This window comes from Desmodus rotundus, chromosome 7 (assembly GCF_022682495.2).
Source record: "Desmodus rotundus isolate HL8 chromosome 7, HLdesRot8A.1, whole genome shotgun sequence".
NCBI classification, from domain to species: Eukaryota; Metazoa; Chordata; class Mammalia; order Chiroptera; family Phyllostomidae; genus Desmodus; species Desmodus rotundus.
Genome location: NC_071393.1, coordinates 105,845,826 through 105,872,913, shown reverse-complemented (window position 1 = coordinate 105,872,913; position 27,088 = coordinate 105,845,826). Strand labels below are relative to the sequence as shown.

The window sequence follows — 27,088 nt, the reverse complement described above, 5'->3', positions numbered from 1 at the left end:
TACCTTTATTGTATTTCTTTCTATTTCTCCCTTCAGTTCTGTTAACATTTGCTTTGAATATTTAGGTGTTCCAGTGTTGAAAAAATATGATAATTATATCCACTTGATGCATTGACCTTTTAATCATTATACATAATGATCATCTTTGTCTCTTGTGACTGATTTTGACTGAGAGTCTGTTATATCCTATATAAGTATAACCACTTCTGCTCTATTTTGGTTACCATTTGCATGGAATATCTTTGTTCATTTTTTCAGTTTTAGCCTATGTGTGTCCTTAAAGCTAAAGTAACTTTCTTGTAGGCAGCATATAGTTGGATCTTGTTTTTTTAAATCCATTAAATCCATCCTTCTCTGTCTTTTGAATTGAGTCTATGTGTTATCAATAGGTAAAGATTTACTATTGCCATTTTATTAATTGTTTTCTGAGCGTTTTTTTTCAGTTCATTTATTTCCTCATCTCTTGCTGTATTCCTTTGTGATTTATTTTTTGTAGTGGTATACTTTTAATTCCTTACTCTTTCTCTTTTGTGTATCTACTATAGAGTTTTGTGTGTGGATACCATGAACATCTTACAGAAATAATAGACTGTTGTAAGCTGATAATAACTTACCATCAATTGCATACAAAAACTACACTTTTACTTCTCCTCCCCCCACATTTTATGCTATTGATTTCATACTGTACATCTTTTTATATCATGTATCCATTAATTATTGTAGATAACACCTTAATGTATTTTAAAATTTTTATATTATACATAAAAGTGATTTACACAGTACCATTACAGTATTGTGGTATTCTGAATTTGACTTTACATTCACTTTTACCATTGAATTTTGTATTTTTATGTTTCCATGTTGTTATTTAGTGTCCTTGATTTCAAGTTGAAAAACTCATTTTAGTATTTCTTGTAGAGCAGGTGTCGTGGTGATGAACTCACTTTCCTTTTGTCTGTTTGAGAAGGTCATTATCTCTTCATTTCAGGACAGTTTTGCTAGGTATAGTATTCTTGATTAGCCTTTTTTTCCCCCCCACTTTCAGCACTTTGAATATGTGATCCCAATCTCCTTCTGGGTCCTTGGGGTGGCAGGTCTGCAAGCAGCCTTTGGCTGTGAGGGGCTTAGAGCCAAGTATAGGAGCTTTCAAGATCTATGGGGGGTGCAGACGGGAGTGTCTCCTGCAGGGACCCTGGACTCGCACTAGTGCTGACAAACTTTGGCTGTGAGGGGACCAGAACCAAGTTTAGGCTCTTAAGGATCTTCAGAGTCACTGTTGCTGGGTCCCTGTGCCAGCGGGACTTTTTGGTGATTGTGGCGGGGATGGGCTGGAGCCCAGTTTCAGGACCCATATAGAACCTACAGTCTGACTGAATTAGGCAGGTGTACCTCCAGGGACTTTTGGACTGTAACCATGAAGGGACTAAAGCTGGTTCATGGGCCACTTCAGGGCCCACAGCTGGCACCAGTGTCTCCATACCTGAAACACTGGCTGGTATGACTCCTCCTAGGTCCCTTGGTATATGGTACTGGTGACAGACCCAAAACCAAATGGGGCTGTAGCTGAGTTCTCAAGAGTGTGGAGCCATTTCTAGGTTGGTAGCTAGGACAATAATCAGTAAGTTAGACATCAGGATGTGAGCCTGCCTCTCCTCAGTCTTAGACTGCACCAGATTTCATGGTTTCCTACCTGAATCCCAAAACTCCCTGAAAGGCACTTTTTTCCATGGATGAATGCCAAATTATTGTTGGGGGGTGATATGCATGAGAGACCTTTTGTTCTGCCAGCTTGCTTATATCATTCCTAGTTTATACTTTAATTAAAAACACATACTCAATCTGGAGTGCAGTACCCTGTTATTCAAAGATGGGTCTTAAAAGAAGGTAGAGATTGAAGGTATCGATTTGGACTTCATTAGCATTTGCAATCATGAAAATAAATGAGATTGCCCAGGGAAATGTATAGAATAAAAATAAGAGAAAGCTGTCATACTTGATCAAGGAATAGGCAGAGGGTGGAATTAGTAAAGAAGACTATTATATAGACCTTGGTTCAATCCAAAAAGGATTTGAGATAATTTGTGTAAATAGTACCATAGTGTTAAAAGAAAACTCAATATAAAAATCAAGGCTACAGGGAAGTAAGGATAATTTAGAAAGATGGAGACTTTTGTCAAGATAGAAATTTATACTACATGGTTTTACCTATTTGTTAGATAATAGGCATAAATTAGGTTTTGAAATTCCTAGTGGTAATCAAGGCATTATGGAAATTCGATCAGTTTGGAATTCAGAGTATTCATTTAAAAAATAGTTCAATTGTTTAGGTTAAGCAGATTTTTTTCTAGGGGGGAGTGTACTAAGAGTTGAAAGAAATCTCTCCCCTCAGTTCTCATAAAGGGGAAATTCTGCAATGTGGTAATCAATGTCTTCAATATCTTCCCCAAAATAAACAAAATATTTAGTATTACTTCTGATAATATCTCTCAGTGCAAGCCTTAGTTATAAAAATTATTAAAATGATTGTGTCAGGGTCTAACACAAATTAGTCCAAATACGTACTTTTATGATAGTGTTTGTTGTGGATGACTTCTCTTAGTTTGCCAGAGCTGTTTGTTAAAGTGAAAATAGCTATCTTTTTCTTTCTTAAATAAGCCACATGGGTTAATTGAATTGGTGACTTAATGCCAGGCATTTATAAAAGGAAAAGAGTCTATTTATTGGTATCATTGGTAATGAAAGAAGTAGAGGCGCCAGCTCCTGTTTCTCCTAACCTCCCATCCCCGTTCCAGGCATTCACAGAGACTAGTATTGTTGGCAGCAGATGAGATAGTAATGACTCTTCTTGAATCATGACTTGGCTATGCTGGTCTCTGTCAAAGTTCCTGTATAGAGTATGTTAGAAGAGTGGACATGAAGAAATAATATGAATAGGATAGATGTGATATGCTACTCTCATCAGAAACCAGTGACTCAGACTCAGTTTTCTTATTGGTATTTTCCTCCTTTCTGGACCATTTCCCTCGATGAGCACTTAATTAGCAAATGTGCATTTAGAGGAATAAGATCTTGTTTGGGGCTGAACTTCTTTATTTTGTTAAAGGAAAAGAATTCAGTAATATTAAGAAATTATAACATTCTTAAGATTCAGACCTGCTACCCAGTATAAGGCCATTATCCTTACTTTTCTTCTTACTATACAAGCAATTTATGAATACTTGTTCTTTTCTCATATGATGAGGTGAAATAATCATTATAGTATCTTTTTAAGAAATTCCCCCATATAGTATGGCTTGATTTAGAAAATTTATAAAATTTTGAGGGACATGAGGATTATATATTTTTAGAATATTTTCTATGACTGTTATTTCTTGAAACTAAATATTTGATAAGAATTGGGTTAAAAGAGGATCCAAGAATATACTCTATAATGAACCTGGATCGAACATTTTCAGTAATATAGATCAGGATTAGTAAACTTTATTGTAAAGGGCCAGATAGTGGATGTTTTAGGCTTTGTGAGTCTCTGTTGTAACTACTGAATTCTGCTGTTGTGGTAGAAGAACAACTTTAGACAATATAATGAATGACTGTGTTCCAATAAAACTTGATGGACATTAGAGTTTGAATTTCATATAACTTTAATGTGTCATGAAATACTATATTCTTCTTCAGATTTTTTCCAGTCATTTAAAAATGTAAAAAACATTTTTAGCTAATGGGCATTACAAAAACAGGGGGCAGGTTAAATTTGGCCCATAGGTCAAGTAACTGAACCCCTACTTTAGATCAAGCAAAGGTCAAATGAGAAGGAGGAATTAATATCCTTTTGCAAGAATTAACAGTCTCACTCAAGACTTGTACCTAAATAGATGACCACCCACATCTACCTGAGTTGGAATGGAGGTGTTTCTCCAAACAGTGCTGAAATTTTCTTTCTAAATTAGTTTTGGAGTATACAAGAATGATGTGAACCTAGATTTGTAACACATAGAGCATGACTTTATGTAACAATTTTGGCATAGGTAATTGAAGATTTAAAAAGCATAGTTAAAAATGGGACAACTTTAATAGCCTAATCAATAAAATGTACTTTAAAAAGCATAATTATAGAGGTAGCTGAACTGGAGAGAATAGAGACTCAGAATTCAGGGAAGATAGAAATTCAAGAAGCGATCAAAAGAACTAGGTTCTACAATGTCAGTTGGGAAGAGAACCTTTTAAAAAAAGATCACTGAATTGGATGAATTAGATCTTTGGTTATCTCGGGAAGGATAGTTTCATCACAGTGGTAGGAGTGGAATTTAAATTGAAGAGAATAAAGTAGTGAAATAACTAAGGTAGTAAGAGAAAAAGTATAAGTTGGAAAGTGATGGAATTGAGGAAAGTTTGAAGGGCAAACAGTATTGAGGGAAGCAGGGATAAGTAGATATTTCACTTGTGTTTTAGGTTAATTTAGCAGACTTTTAACAAGTGATATTTAGAAAGTTTTTTTAGATATACTGTTGTGATAATGATATCATTTTTTAAAATTTTAACAGAAAAATGTACCATGGTTACATATGTCAGTATAAAGATGTTTTGAAGCAATACAAACTAAAATACTTAGAAACACCTCTTTCACGTGAATATTATGAGAAGAAAAGAGAACATGAAGAAATTCAAAAGAGAGTTTTGGCATGTACTGAACAACTAAAACTGAATGAAACTCTTTTTATGGAATTTCTAGGTATTAACATTTTTATTATATATTATTTTAACAGTAGTATCTTTGTAATGAAATATAAAGAATATGATGACTCATTCTAAAATATGATTTTGTTTTTCAGTGCCTGCTCCCTTTCCATCACTTATTAAATGGACATTACATATGTATCCACAACAGTATTCCTACTTAGAATTTTTATTAAATAAGTATTATTTCTGTATTTTAATTGTTATTGTGTTTCTCCTGTAAGAATCACATGGATTTGTTTTTTGTTTAACTAAAATACTTTGGAGTTTACTTTAAAGTTCATCTGGGATTAGTTTTAATATATGTGCATGTGATCAGAAGCAGGCAAATTTAATGAGAATAAAGTGGTGTATGTATTTGGCTTTAAGTGGCATATCTTAGCAACCAAACCAATGAAAAAGTCATCTTGCCCTGTCTTATCAAAGAAAGAATTCCAATTAAATCAGCTGATTATTATTTGTTAGGATAGAAGGTGATAAAGAGGTGAATCACAATTATGCATTCATCTATAGAAAGTCATTGGATACCTGTCTTGTGCCAGGTGATACTCAACAAGATACAGAGCGTTCTTGCAAAGAGCTTTTAGTAGAAGAGACAGATGTATAAGCAAGGAATTCTGATACAGTGGTATTATATTAGATGCTTAAGTAATTTTTAATTGGTCTAAGTCTCATTTGTTTGTCAAGATCTTCCCTAGTGATGAACTTGCAACTTTAATCCTCTTCCAATTTCCACAATCCTTCATGTGCTTTCCGATCAGATTATAACTCCACTGTTTGTACTAAGCTTCTTTATCCCTGCATTCTACTTTTCTTCATCCTGCTTCATCCTAAATTCCTTTTACTTCTTTGCTGCTTGTTCTCTCCATGTTTGTATTTTAACTTATTATGTTCTTAGTTGTTCATTTGCTGCCCATTTGTGTTTTAACTTCTCAGTGGGAAGGGGCGGAGGTTGGTAGATGCAAAAGGTACAGCAGTGGTTTAGGGAGTTGGATGTAGGATGGGATGAGATGCATGAATGCATGGCAAACAAGAGGTGATGGAGGTAGGGAGAGGATTTAAGTGTTTATTGATACTTTTGGTAACAGCATAGCATTATAATGTTCATCTGAAATTTTATTTCTAGTACATAAATCATATTTTAAGGCAGAATAGAAAAAGGTCTGACAGATTTTCTGTGAAGTTCTTGTTCACTATCCTATTTATTTTTAAATTTTCTGTTTAAATCCTTTAAATGGATTGTAGAGCAACTTCAGAAATTGTAGTAGCTAATAACCATGCAGGATGTCTAGTAACAGCTAAGAAATCCTCCACTTGAAATTGGGTATAAATTCAGTTCAGGCAGAAAGTCCAGATAGAATATCTAGCTCTCTTCTGAATTATGTGGGGTACACTGATGAACCTCACAGAGCAAAAAAAAAGGGTAGATTTTTAATGTTGACTTTGGAAAAAATAAATAATAGAAACACAAGAAGTTAAATTTGGACTTGAATTGGTTATATATTATTAGTCATGCTAAATGACATAATGAATAGGTAAAAAAAAACAAAACAGAAGCACCAAAACACCCTGTAAAAATATTTAACTGAAAGAAAAAATCTTAAGTATTTTGAATGGAATGTTATTTTTAAGCTCAATGTATTATATTACATAGGTAAACAATAAATTGTCAGTTGCCAGATGTTTATATTCTAACTTCTGTTTTTAGAAACTATTATTAATATTGGTTATTAGTGGAACATATATATAAAGTCATTATATTAATTTGCATAACATAGTTCCTTAACATATAAGGGTTAATTTGAGATGTAAAACGCAAGATATTCTTAGACATGCCAACAATTTTTCTAAAATTTCATGTGAATTGAAGAAAGAAGTAGATGAAGTGGAAATAGAAATTAATTATTTAAACCAGGTATATATTTTGTTATATGTCTCTAATATATGTATTAATGTATTCGTGTAATAGTATGTTACTTGACAGTCTTAGAAGAGCTATTTCTAAAGAGCCTAAATATGGACAAAGGCCTATAATAATCTGCCTCTGATTGCCTTTGGAGCCAAAATGTAGGTATTGAGTATATTCAACTCTGGATTTTGGGGACTTGTTTAACTTTCTTTGTGGACTGAAGAAGAGGTCACAAGAGTCCATGATGAAAAAATAAGACATTAATAACAGGAATTTAAAGGCATTAAAAGAGCTACAGATGTTCTCAAAAAAAAAAAAGAGAACAAGACAGTAAATAGTTTAAAGAACTTAATTTTGAAAATTTATGACTATAATCATTATTCATTTATTGTTGTTCAGTTATAGTTGTCCCTCCTTTTCCCCATTGCTGACCCCTACCCTGCCCCCCTCACTCCCACAATCAGTCTCCCCCATTATCCTTGCCCATAAGTCCTCTATTCATGTTCTTGATTGCCCCTTCCCCTTCTTTCCTCTATTATCCCCCTTGCCCCCCCACCCCTGGTCACTGTCAGTTTATTCTTTATTTCCAAGTCTCTGATTGTATGTTGCTCATTTGTTTGTTTTTTGATTAGGTTCCACTTACAGGTGAGATCATTTGGTATTTGTCTTTCATCACTGGCTTATTTCACTTAGCGCAATGCTCTCCAGTTAAGCTAGGGCTAGAACTAGTTTAGCTTTTAAGATTAATGCTGCATATTTTCTTGAATACATTTTTAGTGCTATTAATTGAAATGTGGCTTTCATTGACAGGTATGAGCACCCATCAAAGTCCAAAATTTCCCAGATCTTGAGAATAATTTAATAGCTAATTTTCTAAATTTTCTGAAAAATTGTGTTAAAGATGCTAATTTATCATTCCCAGTAATGCCAAGAAAGTGCATTTGACTTCCTTTAAAGTATTAATATATGGTAACTATGTCTCTATGTCAGGAAGGCTGCTTCTGACTGTCCTTTTTAAAAAAGAAGGTGGCAGTTCATTGAAATCTAGGTTTGCTAATGGAGTTGTAAGGAAAAGTTAAAGGAGTAGGCTTTATGTTAACTTTACTTTGTTTTAGCAACTTTCACCAAACAAAAGCTAATACTATCAAAAATATAAATCTCATGATTATGTAGAACAATCATATTAGTTAAGATAAAGCATATGTTCCTTAATACTTTGCAGGTAGTTGTTTTTGCTTTATCCTTTTTCTTTTTAGCAGATTGGAAGACTTTATGAAACTAAGAATCTTTCAGAAACTCTGGAAGAAAAAACTAAAATTACAGAAAAAAGAAAGGAATTGAAAGAAAGGTATAGGTAAACTTTAAAATGGGATTTTATGTGAACAAATATTCTTCATCTAACGATTTTATTCTATATTTTATTCCAAACCACTAACATTTACACAGTATCATATACATATTCTCTTATGCAGGCTATATTCTGTTCATTTCTTATGAAAAATATTAATTTATATTTTTAAATATTAGAGACTGGTTTTCAGATTTGCTTGTTGTTTAGTAAGCCCAAGCATAATTTATAGAGAGAAATAGGGTAACAGCAGCATATTCACTTTTTTGTAACCTGTCAGTTGTATATTTCATTCAGTCTTTCATGGTGAGTTACCAATAAGAACAATGGTGGGCGTAGCAATGTACTTGTCTTTTTATTACCTTGTCACTAGTTTGACCTGTCACAGAGAGGGAAGATGAGCCAAAATGCTACTGAATTGTGGCATCATATGTTTCCTTGTCACTCATTCTAATGTTGATAAAACAGATGTCAGTGGTGGAGGCATTTTTTTTAAAAAAGATTGATTTTGTCTGGTACTGTGTGATAGAAAAATAATGTATTACTGTTGCTGTTTCTGATAAACTTTCTATTGTTCTCTTTTGCCTCCATCCTTTTGTCATTCTTCTTAAATTCTTTTCCTCAGGCTCAATTGCTCTTATCCTGATTTTTTGACCCATTTCTCTCTCAAGTTAATTTCCCTGATCCTGCTTTCTTGGAACTATTACTTTCTTGTCTCACATTCATGGTAATATGTCTTTAATTTTGTTAATCAAATTGATTAGAAAAATAGGTAAATGTACAAAACTTCACTTTATTGACAAATTTTTAATATTATAAAAATTGTCTATATTGAGAGGAACTTACATAACTAGTAATTTTTACTTAATCTATATTAAGTAAATTAAGATTTTGAAAGTTACTATTATCAAATAATATACTTATTTAAATTATTTAACCTTTAATAATTAAATTGTTTATTTAACTTAGGAAAAATTCAATGAAATTATTTTTCCAGTAAAAAACTTAAGAGACTTGTTTATGATTGTAATATTGCTTTAATGGTTTCCATATTGATGCTAGTCAATTTATTTCTAAATAAATCTTTCTAAAGTTTGAAGTATTCCAAAATCTAAAGCATGCTATTTGTAGATAAAATTTTCATTTAAAATATTTTTTGCACATTTAGAAAGTTTTTAAAAATATGCTTATATTTTTAAGACTAGAGTGTGGTATACTGAGGACAGCACTGGACTTAACCAGGAGAGGGGTGTTTTAGCTGTGACACCATTAATAATTTAATAATATTGGGTAGACCTGTTAAATTCTCTGAAATTCAGTTTTATCTGTGAAATAAGGAGGCTTAACTACATAGTATCTAAATATCTCTTCTAGTTTTAATGTATGTTAATTTCTTTTTAAAAATTTTATTAAATTTATTGGGATGACATTGGTTAATGATATTTATTATACAGGTTTCAGGTGTACAGTTCTATAATACCTCATCTGTATACTGTATTGTGTGTTCACCACGCAAAGTCAAGTCGTCTTCTGTCAATATATGTTAATGTCTTACTTCACTAATACTTAATGTAATTCACTCTTCTCTTTAGAATTTTTGAAAAAGATGAACAACATGTACTTATATTGAATAAAACCTCTCAGAAAAGTCAATTACTTCTTCCAAATGAATACCATAAATTAGTCAGACCAATAAATGTTTTATCTTCAGAACCAAGAGTTATAGGTACAGTATCTAAATATTTATTTTCAAAAATTTGGTTTTATTTGAAACCAAGAAGAAATAGAAGAAGTAATTTTAGTTATCATTTGGTGTAACCAAAACAAACAATAGTAGAGACATATAGACTTAGAAAAGTACTACTTTGATTTTTTTTGAGAGCAAACAATTTATGCCTTTTTTTTAATTTAAATTTTTATTGTTATTCAATTACAGTTGTATGCCTTTTCTCCCCATCCCTCCACCCCACCCCAAAATTTATGCCTTTTATACTTAACTTTTTTCTCTTTGAAAAAGAAGTTAAGTATAATTAATTATGTATTTTTCATTTGAGAAGTTGTTTTATAATATATATGATTAAAAGTAGGTAGCAGACTTGTGTTAATGATTTTTGTGACTTATTCACTGAAATATTTGATTCACGATTCATTCAATAGATGTGCAGATTAGATGAACTACTTTGTATTAGATTAAGTACATTTGCTATTTTGCCCCCTAGTCATTAATATCACACTGTATTTGGTTCCCCATTATAAAGATGTAGTTTTGCTAGCTGGTTTTCATTTTACAGTCATAGTTATTGTAATAGCTATTATATAGTGAGGAATTAAGATTTGTGTAATAATTTCTTAATTCTGTATTTTAAATTAAGTATTCATGTGACTTGATTTTTTAAATTACAAGGTAGGGTTAAATTTTGGGTATGATATTTGATTCTCTCTCTGGAATTTATTTGAAGTTGTACAATTTAAAACCTAGATAAAAAAGAAGACAGTTTTGTGAAGCAGTCAAAGCTTCCCAATGTTGACTTCAAACAAAAAGAAAACAAGGTACAGGTAGGTATTTCTTTTTAATAATATAACTTAAATACTTGCTTGCATTAAATGAGGTAATGAATGTATTACATTTTGGGCATACTGTGTGTATGTCTGTCTGACTGTGTGTTATAAATACAGGGTCTGGCAGAAGTAACGCCTGCTTGAATGTGGTTGGTAGAGTGGTAATTTGGGTGTAACAATTTTTTAGTTTTAATTTGAATATTTCACCTAAAATGTCATAAGGTGTCCTTGAGTGTGATATTGTTATGTTACAGAATTACATGCTTATGATTGTGTAATAAAGGGGCATTATTTGTGCTGGACCCTGTATATTAAATCAGCTGTTAGTACAACTTCAGGGTCTAATAAAACTTGAGTTTCATCATGGCAGCCTGAGCATACACTGTAGCCTTCTCATGTACTAATAATAGAAAAGATAGTAGAAAGTAATAGAAAAGATATTTTAGAATACCAAGACCTGTACCTAGTAGACCAAAAACTGAGACATTTCTGAAGTAGGAAAGCAAGATTGGATTGAAGAGGGAAATTGTGGCCCAGGCCTTGCATAAGAAAATACTCTTATAGAAGTTATAGGCCTGAGAGCAATGAATAGGTCAATTGATTGGGTTACCTCAGTGGTCATTAGTTTAGTTAACACCTGTTCATCTCATAATCCTTCTGCTTTTGGCCGGACATCAACAATGGCATGACTGTCTCCACGTGAAAGCAGTGAGTATAGGAGCTTGGGTTAGAGATGGTACTCAGGATGGTTGTTGATTTGTATGAAAAATAAGGAGCATACCAGCCAGAAAGCTAGCTTATGGTTGGCACATCTCTATTCCTTCATTGTTGCTGAAAATAGTCCAGAGGGAAACTCAATGAAACATGTAGTTGTTTTCCACTAACTCATAATTAGTACACACAGATATAGAATAGTGGAATTACTACTATTACTCAAAGTAATTAGAGGAACTTTTTAATTATAAATATGTATTAATGATAAAAGCTTAAAAATCTGATACTAAAATTCCAGATATCAATATGGGATGAAGGTGGGAACATAAATGAGGGAAACAAGTTTACTCAAGTTCTTTTTGGATAGGGGATGGAATTAAGGAAAAGATACAAATACTGGTTAACTCTGTATTGTTGGTAGAATGTAAAATTATGCATAAATGTTAAACATTTAAGGGTAACCAACAGTAGAGAAATGGAGCGTGTAGGTTTTAAAACAGAACAAAAGATGAAACAAAGAAAAATTAGTCCAACAGAAGGCAGGAATGGGGAAAAATAGAACAGCTAGAAAGCATTTTAAATAGAAAACAAATAGGTACCAAAAATAGTTCTGAACAAATTAGTAATAAAAATGTGACGTAAGTGCTTCAGTGGAATATATAAATGAAATACAGCTATATGCTATTAAAACAGAACAGCTGAAACAACTTGACAAATGAAGGCTGAAAATAAAAGGATGGAAACTATACATCAGGCAAAGCAAACAAAACCAAAGCAGATGTAACAACGCCATATAAAATAGGGTTCAAAATTTTAAAAAAGTTAGAAAGGATAAATATATTTCATATTCTTAAAAAGAATAATTCACCAAGAAGTCATAACATTGATGCACCAAATTATAGTTTTGAAATTTATAAAGCAAAAATTGATAGAATTTCAAAGAAACATTTGAATCCACAGTTAAAACAGGTTAACTCTATCAAAAAAAAAGTACTGACTGAGTTTAGGGGTTGAGTTTGGCTGTATGTGAGACAATGATAAGACCAAACCATGAAATAATAATGTTAAACAAGATAACATTTATTTTTCTCTTGCCCGCCGTTAAATTCTAAAGTGACTCAGGAACACTGATCAGGGTGATAGCACCATCTCCACAATTTCATTATTTCTCAGGCTCCATCTATGTTTTCTTTTCCTGCTATCCTTAACTGCTAAGCTTTTGCCTCAAGGTCACATAATGGTCAGAAGCTCGACCATTTCAACTTTTCCTTGCAGGAAAAAAGAGGAGAAAGGCTAGCTGATCCAGTCCCATTTTAAAAGATTTTTCCTGGAAGCTCTTTAAACAATTAGGATAATGTTTCATTGGCCAGAACTTACTCATATGGCAACCTCCATCTGGGGAAAGATTGAGAAACATAGGTGGTTCTGTTTTTGTTTTTGTTTTTTTAAATCAGAACACAGAGAGTAGATTTTGAGTAGGAAAGACAACGGGCAGTTTCTTACACTGGAAAAAAATGAAGTAAGATAAAAAATAAGTAAGGATATGCAGAGGTATCCACCCTTTCGGCATCTCTGGGCCAAACTGGAGGAAGAGTTGTTTTGGGCTACACATTAAATACACTAACGAAAACTGATGAGAAAAAAAAGGTTTTAAGTAAATTTATGATTTTGTGTTGGGTCACATTCATAGCCATCCTGGGCTGCATGTGGCCCATGGGCCACGGGTTGGACACCCATGAGAGAATCTGAATAATACAGTTTGCAAATTTTGTGTCTAATGTACAGAATTCAATTCAATTTTCATTTGCCAAATATTCACCAAAACTGACCAATAAATATGACAAAAAGGATAGCTAAACTAATTCTAAAAAGTAGATATCTTCATTTTTCTCAAGGAATGTTATGGTTTAGCATTAGAAAATGTGTCAGTGTGATTCATTACATTAACAGATTAATAAATGACCTTAAATAAAGATTTAAAATAAGAAATTAAAAAAATATTAGAGAGACCTATACTACCAGGTATCAAAATGTTTATAATGTTTATTTTTTTTACTTTTATTATTAAGATAATTCACATATCATAAAGTTCACAATTTTAAAGAGTAGGATTCTGTGGTTTTTAGTATATTTACAAGACAGTGTAACCATCACCACTGTCTAATTCTAGAACATTTTTATCATCCCAAAATAGCGTGGAACAAGAAAAGACAAACTTAACTAGTGGACTACATCAAAATAAAAAAGTTCTGTATGACAAAAATACACTAACAAAGTTAAAAGACAGTGATGGAATGGGCAGGAGATTGGTGTCCAGAATGTATAATACATAAAGAAATATATAATAATTCTTACAGATTAATAAAAAGAATAAAAATGGGCCAAAGATAAGGTAGTTTACAGAAGAGAAAAGACAAAGGGTCAAAGGGAAACAAGATGCTGACATTAGACATATAGGGAAATGCAATTAATCCAATGAGAGACATTGTTTCATCTATCAGTTTTCAGACATCAAAACATTTGCTAATATCTAGAGGGAGTATAATTTGGTACAACTACTTTGGAGGATTGATTCACAGTACTAATTAAAAATAAAAATGCACTTACTCAGCAGTATCACTTCTTGGCATCTACTATAAACAAATATTTAAAATATTTGTACAAATACTTATACTAGGAGGCATATACAAACATGTATATTATTTAAAACACACATCAAAAGAACACTTATGTTTTAAGGGACAGGTGTTCCTTAAAGGACAAGGTCTTTTTCTATGATCTGAAAGCACATCAAGATGACAAAATTAACCAGTGGCTGTTAAACAAAAATAAATGGAATAAACTTTTCTATTAAAGATATTTTCACATTGGGTCAAATAAGAAAAATCAGGAACTCTTCAAAATGATTGATTCAGAGAGAATTAAAGACTTGAAACAGAGCATACAAACATTTCTAAGGCAGTGGTTTAAATATTAATGTTAAAATTTAAAGTTAAAATATTAGCTCTTTACATGTATAAAAAAGAAAGTTTCAGGCTTTAATCTTTTAACCTGATGTTTTGCTTTTCTGTGCTCAGTTTGAGAGGTTGTAGAGGATAGACACAGATATCAGGTAATCACTTGAGAAAATGGTAAGATTTACTTGACTAGCCATGAGTATGGGATAAAATATTAAAAGGTGTACCTTAAATGGAGAAATGCTACCAAGTGTAGTTATTATAATTGTCACAAACATCAAATTCCTTGAGAGTTATATCTTTCTTGTTTCTCAGTATTTCATTTAGTGTTTTATATGTAGTGGTTTTCAGTTAATGTTTGTAAGTTGTTGATAACAACGGTGATGATGACAAGGATGGCAATGCTCTTGGAGAGCTCTGAGTAGGCAAGCCAAAACATTTTTTTTGTAGCCATTTCTAATGCCTAATTTCTTTTCTTCAGGTATTTAATGACTCTGCTATGAATATCCATTCAAAATGTTCACATATTACGGCTATTAAAAGTTCACAGAATTTTATGCAGTTCAGGTAACTTTTAAAACTAAGAAAACAAACTGACAGTTACCAGAGGGGAGAAAGGAGGGGGATAACGAGGGAAAGAAGGAGGAGGGGCATGCAAAGGGACATGAATAGAGGACTCATGGGCACGAACAATGGGGCAGGATTGACTGTGGTAATGGGGGGGGGAAAGGTAAGGGTGAGGAATGGGGAAAAAGGCAGGACAACTATAACTGAACAATAATAAATAATAAAAATTAAATAAAAATAAGAAAGTGCTTTAATTTCTAAAATAATTTATCAACTGAACAAATAATATAAAAATGATATTTATTGTGTTTTAGATTGTTAACCCCACAGAAACAATCAGATTTCAATCAATGGTTTGAAAAAAGAAACACAGGTATTTGCCGTTTATATTTTTTCTAAGACTTGTAAGTAACAAATTATATCAGGTTTTTATACTACTCAAATAAATTATTTCGATTGTTTGCATCTCTAGTTAACTGACCATGCATGCCAGGTTTTTAAATATATGCTTTCTTAAATATAAAGCAAATGCATTTCATTGTAGAAAATTTGGAAAACATAGAAAAACATAAAATAACACTACCCAGCCATAACCAACTTTACACATACCCGTGTATGTTCTTGACTTTTTTCTTATGCATGTGTATGTTTTGTTCTTTTACATTTCCTCTGCAAATTTGAAGCATGCTATGTATGTATTTTGTATCCTTTTCTTCCTGCTCGATATACTGTTGTTGAGGATATTTTTCCATACTGTTCAATAGAATTTATTTATTTATTTATTTATTTTCATTAATTTTTTTTCTTTTTTTTTTATTGTTATTCAATTACAGTTGTATGCCTTTTCTCCCCATCCCTCCACCCCACCCCATGTGAACCCACCTCCCTCCCCCCTCTCCACCCTCCCCTTTGGTTTTGTCCATGTGTCCTTTATAGTAGTTCCTGTAATCCCCTCTACCCACTGTCCCCGCCCCCACCCCCCACCCCCGCCCTGGCTATTGTTAGATTGTTCTTAACTTCAATGTCTCTGGTTATATTTTGTTTGCTTTTTCCTTCTATTGCTTATGTTCCAGTTAAAGGTGAGATCATATGGTATTTGTCCCTCACTTCCTGGCTTATTTCACTTAGCATAATGCTCTCCAGTTTCATCCATGCTGTTGCAAAGGGTATAAGCTCCTCCTTTCTCTCTGCTGCGTAGAATTCCATTGTGTAAATATACCATAGTTTTTGGATCCACTCGTTTGCTGATGGGCACTTCAGTTGCTTCCAGTACTTAGCTATTGTAAATTGTGCTGCTATGAACATTGGGGTGCACAGATTCTTTTGGATTGGTGTTTCAGTGTTCTTAGGGTATAATCCCAGCAGCGGAATTACTGGGTCAAAGGGCAGTTCCATTTTTAGTTTTCTGAGGAAATTCCATATTGTTTTCCACAGTGGCCTCACCAGTCTGCATTCCCACCAACAGTGCACGAGGGTTCCCTTTTCTCCACATCCTCTCCAACATTTGTTTGTGGATTTGTTTATGTTGGCCATTCTGACTGGTGTGAGATGATACCTCATTGTGGTTTTAATTTGCATCTCTCTGATGGCTAGTGATGCTGAGCATCTTTTCATATGTCTCTGGGCCCTCTGTATGTCTTCCTTGGAGAAGTGTCTGTTCAAGTCCTTTGCTCATTTTTTAATTGGGTTGTTTGTCTTCCTGGAGTGGAGTCGTGTGAGTTCTTTATATATTTTGGAGATCAGGCCCTTGTCTGAGGTATCATTGGCAAATATGTTTTCCCATACTGTTGGTTCTCTTTGTAATTTGGTGCTGTTTTCTTTAGCCATGCAGAAGCTTTTTATTTTGATGAGGTCCCATTTGTTTATTCTTTCCTTTATGTCCCTTGCTTTAGGGGATGTGTCTGTGAGGATGTTGCTGCGTGGAATGTCTGAGATTTTCCTGCCAATGTTTTCCTCAAGGACTTTTATGGTGTTACGGCTTATATTTAAGTCTTTTATCCATCTTGAGTTTATTTTCGTGTATGGCGTAAGTTGGTGATCGAGTTTCATTTTTTTGCATGTAGTTGTCCAGATCTCCTAACACCATCTGTTGAAGAGGCTGTTTTTGCTCCATTTTATGCTCCTGCCTCCTTTGTCAAATATTAATTGATCATATAGATTTGAGTTTATTTCTGGGCTCTCTATTCTGTTCCATTGGTCTATGTGCCTGTTTTTATGCCAGTACCAGGCTGTTTTGATTACAGTGGCCTTGTAATGCAGTTTGATATCAGGTATTGTGATCCCTCCTGCTTTGTTCTTCTTTCTCAAAATTGCTGCTGCTATTCGAGGTCGTTTATGGTTCCATATGAATTTCTGCAATGTTTGTTCTATATCTGTGAAATATGTCATGGGTACTCTAATAGGGATTGCATTGAATCTATAAATTGCTTTGGGTAGTATCGCCATTTTGATGATGTTAATTCTTCCAATCCATGAACATGGTACATGCTTCCATTTGTTTGTATCTTCCTTAATTTCTTTCTTCAGTGTTGTGTAGTTTTCTGAGTACAGGTCTTTTACCTCCTTGGTTAGGTTTATTCCTAGGTACTTTATTTTTCTTGTTGCTATATCGAATGGGATTTTTTTCCTGATTTCTGTTTCTGCAGTTTCGTTGTTGGTGTACAGGAATGCCTTTGATTTCTGGGTATTGACTCTGTATCCAGCTATTTTGCCAAATTCATTTATTAGGTCGAGTAGTTTTTGAGTGGAGTCTATAGGGTTTTCCATGTACACTATCATGTCGTCTGCAAACAGTGACAGTTTCATTTCCTCCTTTCCAATTTGGATGCCTTTTATTGCTTTTTCTTGTCTGATTGCTGTGGCTAGGACTTCCAATACTAAGTTGAATAGGAGTGGTGAGAGAGGGCATCCTTGTCTAGTTCCTGATCTTAGTGGGAAAGCTCTAAGTTTTTGTCCATTGAGTGTGATGTTGGCTGTAGGTCTCTCATATATGGCCTTAATTATGTTGAGGACTGCTCCCTTTATTCCCACTTTGCTGAGTGTTTTTATCAGAAATGGATGCTGTATCTTATCGAACGCTTTTTCCGCATCTATTGATATGATCATGTGATTTTTGTCTTTGCTGTTGTTGATGTGATGTATTATGTTTATTGATTTGCGAATATTGTACCATCCTTGCATCCCTGGGATGAATCCCACTTGGTCATGGTGGATGATCTTTTTAATATATTGCTGGATGCGGTTTGCTAATATTTTGTTGAGAATTTTAGCGTCTATGTTCATCAGCGATACTGGCCTGAAGTTTTCTTTCTTCGTTGTGTCTTTATCTGGTTTTGGGATTAGGATGATGTTGGCTTCATAAAAAGAGTTTGGGAGTCCTCCATCAGTTTGGATTTTTTCGAATATTCTGTGAAGGATAGGGGTTAGTTCTTCCTTAAATGCTTTGTAGAAATCTCCTGTGAAACCATCTGGTCCAGGGCTTTTGTGTGATGGGAGTTTCTTGATGACTGCTTCAATTTCCTTTGCTGATATTGGTCTGTTCAGGTTTTCTGCTTCTTCAGTCAGTTTTGGAAGATTATATTTTTCTAGAAATGTGTCCATTTCATCTAGGTTTTCAAATTTCTTAGCATACAGGTCTTCATAGTAATTTCTTACGATCCTTTGTATTTCTGTGGTATCAGTTGTAATCTCTCCACTTTCATTTCTAATTCTGTTTATTTGGATCCTCTCTCTTTTCTTCTTGATAAGCCTACTTAAAGGCTTGTCGATTTTGTTTATCTTTTCAAAGAACCAGCTTCTGGATTCATTGATCCTTACAATTGTGCTTTTAGTCTCTATGTCATTTAGTTCTGCTCTGATCTTGGTTATTTCCTTCCTTCTGCTTGCTCTGGGCTGTCTTTGTTGTTGTTCCTCCAGTTCTTGTAGGCATAGGGTTAGGTTGTTTGTGTGAACTGTTTCTAACTTCTTAAGGTAGGCCTGTATTGCTATGAACTTCCCTCTCAGGACTGCCTTTGCTGTGTCCCATAGGTTTTGGGTTGTTGTGAGTTCGTTTTCATTTGTTTCCAGGAAGTTTTTGATTTCTTCCCTAATCTCATTCTTGACCCATTCATTGTTTAATAGCATGCTATTCAGTCTCCATGATTTTGAGTGTTTTGGGTTTTTACCCTTGGCGTTGGTTTCTAGTTTCAGACCCTTGTGGTCAGAGAAGATGCTTGATATGATTTCAATTTTCTTGAATTTGTTGAGGCTTGCTTTGTGTCCTATCATGTGGTCTATCTTTGAAAAAGTTCCATGGACACTTGAAAAGAATGTGTATTTTGCTTCTTTGGGATGAAAAGCTCTGTATATATCAGTTAAGTCCATTTCCTCTAGGGTATTGTTAAGTGACACAATATCTTTGTTGATCTTTTGTTTGGAAGACCTGTCCATTTTTGATAGTGGGGTGTTAAAATCCCCTACTATAATTGTGTTGCTGTCAATATCTTTCTTGAAATCCTCCAAGATTTTCTTTATGTATTTGGGTGCTCCTATGTTGGGTGCATATATATTTATAATGTTTATGTCTTCTTGGTGGATTCTTCCTTTGAGTATTATGAAGTGACCTTCTGGGTCTCTCTTTATGGCCCTTCTTTGGAAGTCTATTTTGTCTGATATGAGTATTGCTACCCCTGCTTTTTTTTCCTGTCCGTTTGCTTGGAAAATTTGTTTCCAGCCCTTCACTTTCAGTCTGTGTAAGTCTTTTGTCCTGAGATGGGTTTCTTGTAGGCAGCATATGTGTGGGTCATGTTTTCTTATCCATTCAGCTGTTCTATGTCTTTTGATTTAATCCATTTACGTTTAAGGTTATTATCGATAGGTAGTTATTCGTTGCCATTATTTCCTACATGTGTTCCTCTGTCTTTCTCTTTTCCTTCCTTTCCTTAAAGCAGTCCCTTTAGCATCTCTTGCAGAGCTGGTTTGGTGGAGCTGTATTCTTTTAGACTTCTTTTGTCTGGGAAACTCTTTATTTGGTCTTCTATCTTGATTGAGAGCCTTGCTGGGTAAAGTAGTCTTGGTTGCAGGCCTCTGGTTCTCAGTACTTGGAATATTTTTTGCCATTCTCTTCTGGCTTGGAGCGTTTCCATTGAGAAGTCTGTTGCTAACCTTATTGGGGCTCCCTTGTATGTTACTTCCTTTTTCTCCCTTGCTGCCTTTAAGATCCTCTCTTTGTCTTGGAAATTTGCCATTTTAATTATGATGTGTCTTGCAGTGGGTCCCTTTGGGTTCCTCTTGTTTGGGACTCTCTGTGATTCCTGGATTTGGGTGACTTTTTCTCTCCTCAGATTAGGGAAATTTTCCATCATTACTTTTTCAAACAGGTTTTCTATCCCTTGCTCTTCTTCTTCTCCTTCTGGTATTCCTATTATACGGATATTGTTACGTTTCATGTTGTCCTGCATTTCCCTTATTGTCTCTTCATTCTTTCTGAGCCTCTTTTCCTTTTCTTGCTCCTTCTGGGTGTTTTTTTCTACTTTGTCCTCCAGCTCGCTGATCCGATCCTCTGCTTCATCAAGTCTGCTTTTAATTCCTTCTACTGTGTTCTTCAATTCAGAAATTGTATTCTTCATTTCCTCTTGGCTCTTGTTGATATTTTCTATTTCCTTTTTCATGTTGATATAGTTTGCAGTGAATTCATTGTAGTTTCCTTGTAGTTTCTGGTAGTTCTCTTTGCGCTCAGAGAGCTCAGTGAGCTTCCTGATGACCATTGCTTTGAACTCAGTATCTGATAGTTGACTTGCCTCTTTTTCGGTTAGTATTCTTTCTGAGACTTCCTCCTTTCCTTTCATTTGGGAATTGTTTCTTTGTCTTCCCATTGTTTGTGAGGCTCTTCTTGTTGGCCTCTGCTTCTTAAATTGCTTTGTTCTGACTCCTTGGGTTTATGATATGAACTTCTATGGTAGAATGCCAATGGGATTCAGTGGTGCTGTCTCCTTACTCTCCTGTGCTCACTGGTCTTGAGCTGACATTTATGTGTTTAACACGGTCTAACTCTAGTCTTTTCAGCACTCCAGGTTTTGTTGTCTCACCTGTGGGAAAAAGAGAAAGGCGGGGAGAAAGAAAAGGAAAAAAACAAACAAACAAAAACACACACACACACACAAAAAAAAAACAAAACAAAGATGGGAAGGAGGGAAAAAGGAAATAGGAAAGGAGGAAAGGAAGGAAGGAGGGAAGAAGGAATAAAGAAAGATCGGAGGCAAGATAAGAAGGAATTTTAACAAAAATTAAAACATAGAAATAGATAAAAGAAGGCAGGAAGAAGACATAAAAATGGTAAAGGATGGGAGGAAGAAGGAATGAAAAAAAAAAAGCGAGGAAGAAGGAATTCAGGGGGAAAGGAAAAAAAAGAAAAAGGAAAAAAAAAATCTTCTGTTGGCTTTAAACCGGTCAGGTTATTTCTGCTGGTGTCCTGTCTGTGCAATGGGAGGGGGTGGTTGGAAGGATTGGTTTCACTTTTCTCCCTTCCTAGGTCACTCTCTTCGCTGTTTTGTAGGTGTGGTCCCTGGCAGTCAATCAGGCCGTTGATCAGCCAATCCAGCAGCTTTGTTCTTGGGACCTGCAAGCGCGGCTCCAGCTGCTTTGGCTTGGGACACGTGCGCGCGCAGCAGGGGAATCCAGCCGCTTTGGGTTTGTGACGCTATTTGTGCCCTGAGCGCGCAGCCTGCCGACCAATCAAGCTGCCCGGGCTTGGGACGCTGGCGCGCAGGCAGCGGGTTCAGCCGCCTTGGGGTTAGGACACTCGCCAGCAGCTTTGTGCTTGGAAAACGTGCACCCAGCCGGCCCTGCGCTTGGTGAGCGTGCAACCCGCTGAGCCAGAGGCTCTATGCTTGGGGGCCCGATCCAGCCGCCTTGGGCTTGAGTCTCTCGGGCGGGCGGGGCCACCCTGGGACTGAATCACGCGGCACTCGGTTCCGAGGTTTTGGGCCTGTGGGTGGAGCAGCTAGCCTCAGCTCCAAAAGATCTCGGAGGTTTCAGGTGTGGGCGCCCCTCCGGGGTTTCATGTATGGGCCCTGTTCGCTAATCTGTGCACTACTGGACCTCAGGTGAGCGCCGTGACTCTGGTGCTGTTTATCCCCCCGCTCGCAGTCCAGGGGCAGAGGGGGGAGGGGCGCCAGGGGCCTCGGCTACTACCGAGAGTTCTCTAACTAGCCCCTGAGTGTCTCTATTTTCTTTTTCTTTTTGAGAAATTCCTCCTTTTCAAGCTCCCCTGGTCCAATCAAGCACCTGGCTGCTCACAGCGCAGCCTGGCCCTCTCCCAAGACTCCTGCAGCAGCCCCTGCGCCAGGGCTGGCGCTTCTGCCGCCCTTGTACCGCGCGTTCCCGGGTCCCAGGGACCTTATTGTCCTTGAGCACTCTTCTTACCGTCAGATCTTTCAATGTCCTCTATCTTTGGTCTCTGATCTTCGTATATGCTGGAATACTGTTGGCTGTTCGCTCTGCTCCTCAGATCAGCTAGGTATTTCCCTGGTGTTGAGGGGAAGTGGATTCCACTCCCACCTATGTTGCCGCCATCTTCCCCCTCCCTAGAATTTATTTCTAATGACTATATAATATACCATTATATGAATATACTATAACTTATTTAGCCATTCTCTTTGAATATTTTGTTATTTCCAGTTTTTTATTATTATTAAAATAATGCTACTATATTCTTTTACATAAATCTTTTATTATCTTGGATTATTATCTTGGAATAAAATCATAGGAAGGTCATAGGATATATATTAAGTTTATTATCCTAGAAACAACTAGCTGTTGGAATTTTTTTTTAAGATTTTATTTATTTATTTTTAGAGAGGGGAAGGGAGGGAGAAAGAGAGAGAAAAAAACATCAATGTGTGGTTGCTTCTCTCATGTCCCCTACTGGGGACCTGGCCCACAACCCAGGCAGCATGTGCCCCAGACTGGGAATCAAACCAGCAGCCCTTTGATTTTGCAGGCCGTCACTCAACCACTGAGCCACACCAGCCAGGGTGCTGTTGGAAATTTGACACACTCTTGAAAGTGCTAACTCATTCTCTGTCTCTCTGTCTGTGTATATATTTTAAATATATCATACACATATATACATATTTTGGTAGCCCGGTAGCATAATAATTATTCCACTCATAGCTATATAAGTCTTCACTTCTTGTCAATAGCATGTGGATTACTAACTTTATTTTGAAGTTTTATACTAGGCAGTAAAATTCTGTAAATACATGCATATTCAGAATGGTCATATACTGTCTCTCCCACTCTTAATATAGGACTCAACCAATACAATATGCTTATTTTATGTAGATGGATATCCTTCCTGCTTTATTCTAGAATACAGAAATATATCTTGTCTATATAGGTGATCTGTTCCACATATTTGTAATCCTCTATATATGCCAAACTGAGAGTGTTAGACAAGGAAGGAATGGCTAATCTCTAGAAACGATACACTGCTCATACACTTATGTGGGGGAATGCATATATCTGGTATAGTCCTAGCTTCCATTGAGTACATATGGTGAGGCTTCATACCCAAGAAGGCATATAGTTATCTTGGAAGAAAAAAAGGCTCTGTTCAATAATTTCCAAGCATATTTTTGAAGAAAGTTTAATAAGTTTGGCTGTGTTAAGACTCAGAATTTCTATTCCTCAAAAGACACATAAAAAGAATGGAAGCTGGAGACTTCCAGCCAAGATGGTGGCATAGGTAGATACACTTTGCCTCCTTGCACAACCAAAAGAAGGACAACAACAAATTTAAAAACAAAAAAAAACCCCCAGAACTGCCAGAAAATTGAACTTTATGGAAGTCTGACATCCAAGGAGTTAAAGAAGAAACAATCATCCAGATTGGTAGGCGGGGCAGAGACGGGAAGCTGGGGCGGAGAGGACTCATGGCAAGGTGGCAGCTGGAGGCCCAGAATGGGCAAGGTGGTGGCTGGTGGACCAGGTGGTCCCACATTTGCATACAGTTAAACAGGAAGGAACAATTGGGGAGTATGACAGACCGTGCAACCCAGGGTTCCAGCGTGGGGAAATAAAGCCTCAAAATCTCTGACTGTAAAAATCTGGGGGGGTTATGGTGGTAGGGGAAACTCCCAGCCTCACAGGAGAGTTCACTGGAGAGGCCCACAGGGTCCTAGAACGTACACAAACCCACCTACCCGGGAATCAGCACCAGAAGGATCAAATTTGCTTGTGGGTAGCAGAGGAAGTGACTGAAAGCCAACTGAAACCCAAGCAAGCAGCATTGTTCCCTCTTGGACCCCTCTTCTACATACAGCACCACAAGAAAGCAACGTGGGTTGCCCAATCCTGGCGAATGCCTAAGGCTCCACCCCGTTCTATGTAACAGGTGTGCTGAGACAAAAAAAAAAAAAATGCCCAAATGAAAGAACAGATTAAAGCACCAGAAAAAATACGAGTAAGTGATGAAGAGATAGCCAACCTATCAGATGCACAGTTCAAAACACTGGTAATCAGGATGCTCACAGAATGGTTGGGTATGGTTGCAAAATAAAGAAGTGAAGGCTATGCAAAATGAAATAAAGCAAAATGTACAGGGAACCAACAGTGAAGAGAAAGAAACTGGGACTCAAGTAAATGGTTTGGATCAGAAGGAAGAAATAAACATTCAGCCACGACAGAGTGAAGAAGCAAGAATTCAAAAAAATGAGAGGCTTAGGAACCTCCAGGACAATGTTAAACATTCTAACACCTGAATCATTGGGGTGCCAGAAGGAAAAGAGGAAGAGCAAGAAAGTGAAAACTTACTTGAAAAAATAATTAAGGAGAACTTCCCAAATCTGGCAAAGGAAATAGACTTCCATGAAGTCCAGGAAGCTCAGAGAGTCCCACAGAAGTTGGACCCAAGGAATCACACACCAAGGCACATCATAATTACATTACCCAAGATGAAAGATAAGGAGAGAATCTTAAAAGCAGCAAGAAAAAAGACACAGTTACCTACAAAGGAGTTTCCATAAGACTATTAGCTGATTTCTCAAACAAATCCTTGCAGGCAAGAAGGGGCTGGAAAAAAATATTCGAATTCATGAAAGGTAAGGACTTACAGCCCAGACTACTCTATCCAGCAAAGCTATCATTTGGAATTGAAGAGCAGATAAAGTGCTTCCCAGATAAGGTCAAGTTAAAGGAATTCATCATCACCCAGCCCTTATTATATGAAATGTTAAAGGGATTTATCTAAGAAAAATAAGGTGATCAAAAACATGAACAGTAAAATGACGAACACAACTATCAACAACTGAACCTAAAAACAAAAGCAAAAACAAACTAAGCAAAAAACTAGAACAGGAACAGAATCACAGAAATGGAGATCACATGGAGGGTTATTAGTGGGGAGGGAGTTGGGGGGAAAGGTGCAGGGAATAAGCTTAAATGGCTTATTAATTAAGCACAAAATAGAGACGGGGAGGTTAAGAATAGTATGGGAAATGGGGAAGCCATAGAACTTACATGTACGACCCATGGACATGAACTAACATGGGGGAATGCTGGTGCAAGGGCATGTGCAGGGTGGAGGAGAATAAAGAGAAAAACATGGGACAACTGTAATAGCATAATATATATTTTTTAAGATTTTTACTTTTTTTTAGAGAGGTGGAAGGGAGGGAGATAGGGAGAGAAACATCAGTATGTGAGAGATACATTGATCAGTTGCCTGTCACACGCCCCCAACTGGGGACCTAGCCTCTGACCCAGGCATGTATGTGCCTTCACTAGGAATTGAACCTATGACTTTTCGGTTTGCAGGCCAGTGCTCAATCCACTCAGCCACACCAACCAGGGCAATAAAAATGTATTTTTTTTTAAAAAGAATGAAAGTTAAGTCACCAAGTCATCAAAAGACACTATAAAAAGAATGGAAGGCAAGATGATTTAGAACTTGCAGAAGCCTAGTTTAAAAAAATGTGTAAGGAACTTCTACTAACCAAGAAGAAAAAGACAATGCAACTGGAAATACGTGCAAAATACACATATAGGCACTTCAAATAGAGAATCTTTTGTGGTAGGTAAACATCTGAAAAATTGCTAAGGAAATCAGGAAAATAAAACCACAATGAGATTCATTACATATCTACCATATTAGTAAAATTCGGAAAGTCTGACAGTACTAAGTGTTGATGAGAATGTAGAGCAATAGGAACTCTGTAGGAACTGCCATTTATAAGTGACCATATATTGAAAGCACACCCAAATTATAATTGGAGCTAATAATTTTGTATGGTGAAAATTGAACGATTGCCTGGGGTAGCTGAGGATGGCCAGTTGCCACAACAAAAATTGGTAACAGTTTGGAAACTAAATTTTGAAAATAGCTTAACAGCTGGTAAAATGGAAGATACACATACCCAGTACCTTGTAATTCTACTCCTAGATATATACCTAGAGAAATACAAACACATACATGAAAGTATATAGGTAAAAGAATATTTGTAATATTGTTTGTAATAGACTCAAAGCAGAAACACATCAAATGCCCATTTACAGTAGAATGGATAGATATGTTGTGTTTGGATAATGGGATACTTTACACATCAGTAAAAGTAAGCAACTATGTCTGTATAACAATACAGAGGAATCTCACAAGCATATGCTAAACAAAACAAGATAAAGAACATATTATTTCATCATGTAATATTTTAAAACAGGAAAAGTAAACTCTAATGCTTAGGTGATATAAAAAGTAAATCAAGGAAATGAATATACAGAAGTCAGGATAGTGGTTACATACAAGGAAGAGGATATGAAGAATATAGGGCCTTTGGAATATTCATAATTTTCTATTTCTTATCTGGATGATGGTTATATTGGTGTTCTCTTTATAATTTTGTTCCTTAATCTGCTCATATAGGTTTTATTCTCTTATCTCTGTGTATTAGGTTGAATTACATGAAATTGCCATTTTGTAGGTAAAAAACAGTTAAATATTAGCAATTTCATATGGTCTAACATGTTTTATTTATAATTAAATTGCAAAGAGAAAATACAGTTTGTTTTCATATAACAGATGCTGAGTGTGGAGATAAAGGGACAGCAGGACAATTGAAGGAATCAAAATGTACCTCACAAGTAAGTCAAATGTTTAAAATACTCTGTTTACATTTTAATTTCAGACTTAGTATAATGAAGATTATTTATGTGAGGTGTAGATGATATTAGTTTAGTAATCAAATTGTTATGGTGTGACAGTCAGTTCCTTAGAGGAGTTAGATTGAAAAATGAAGCTACAAAAGGCTTACAGGAAAATACACAGTT

The 27,088-nt window shown here is 35.6% G+C and overlaps 1 protein-coding gene across 1 annotated transcript in view; it reads left to right on the top strand.

Moving 5' to 3' along the window:
- Positions 1–27,088, top strand: part of C7H14orf39 (chromosome 7 C14orf39 homolog) — a 52,199-nt gene that overhangs the window by 10,346 nt on the left and 14,765 nt on the right. Inside the window, exons 6-14 of the mRNA XM_053928974.1 lie at positions 4,542–4,729; positions 4,830–4,872; positions 6,529–6,649; positions 7,900–7,991; positions 9,584–9,717; positions 10,471–10,547; positions 14,703–14,788; positions 15,103–15,161; positions 26,841–26,902. Coding sequence (XP_053784949.1) covers positions 4,542–4,729; positions 4,830–4,872; positions 6,529–6,649; positions 7,900–7,991; positions 9,584–9,717; positions 10,471–10,547; positions 14,703–14,788; positions 15,103–15,161; positions 26,841–26,902 — 862 coding nt within the window. The remainder of the gene's footprint in view (positions 1–4,541; positions 4,730–4,829; positions 4,873–6,528; positions 6,650–7,899; positions 7,992–9,583; positions 9,718–10,470; positions 10,548–14,702; positions 14,789–15,102; positions 15,162–26,840; positions 26,903–27,088) is intronic.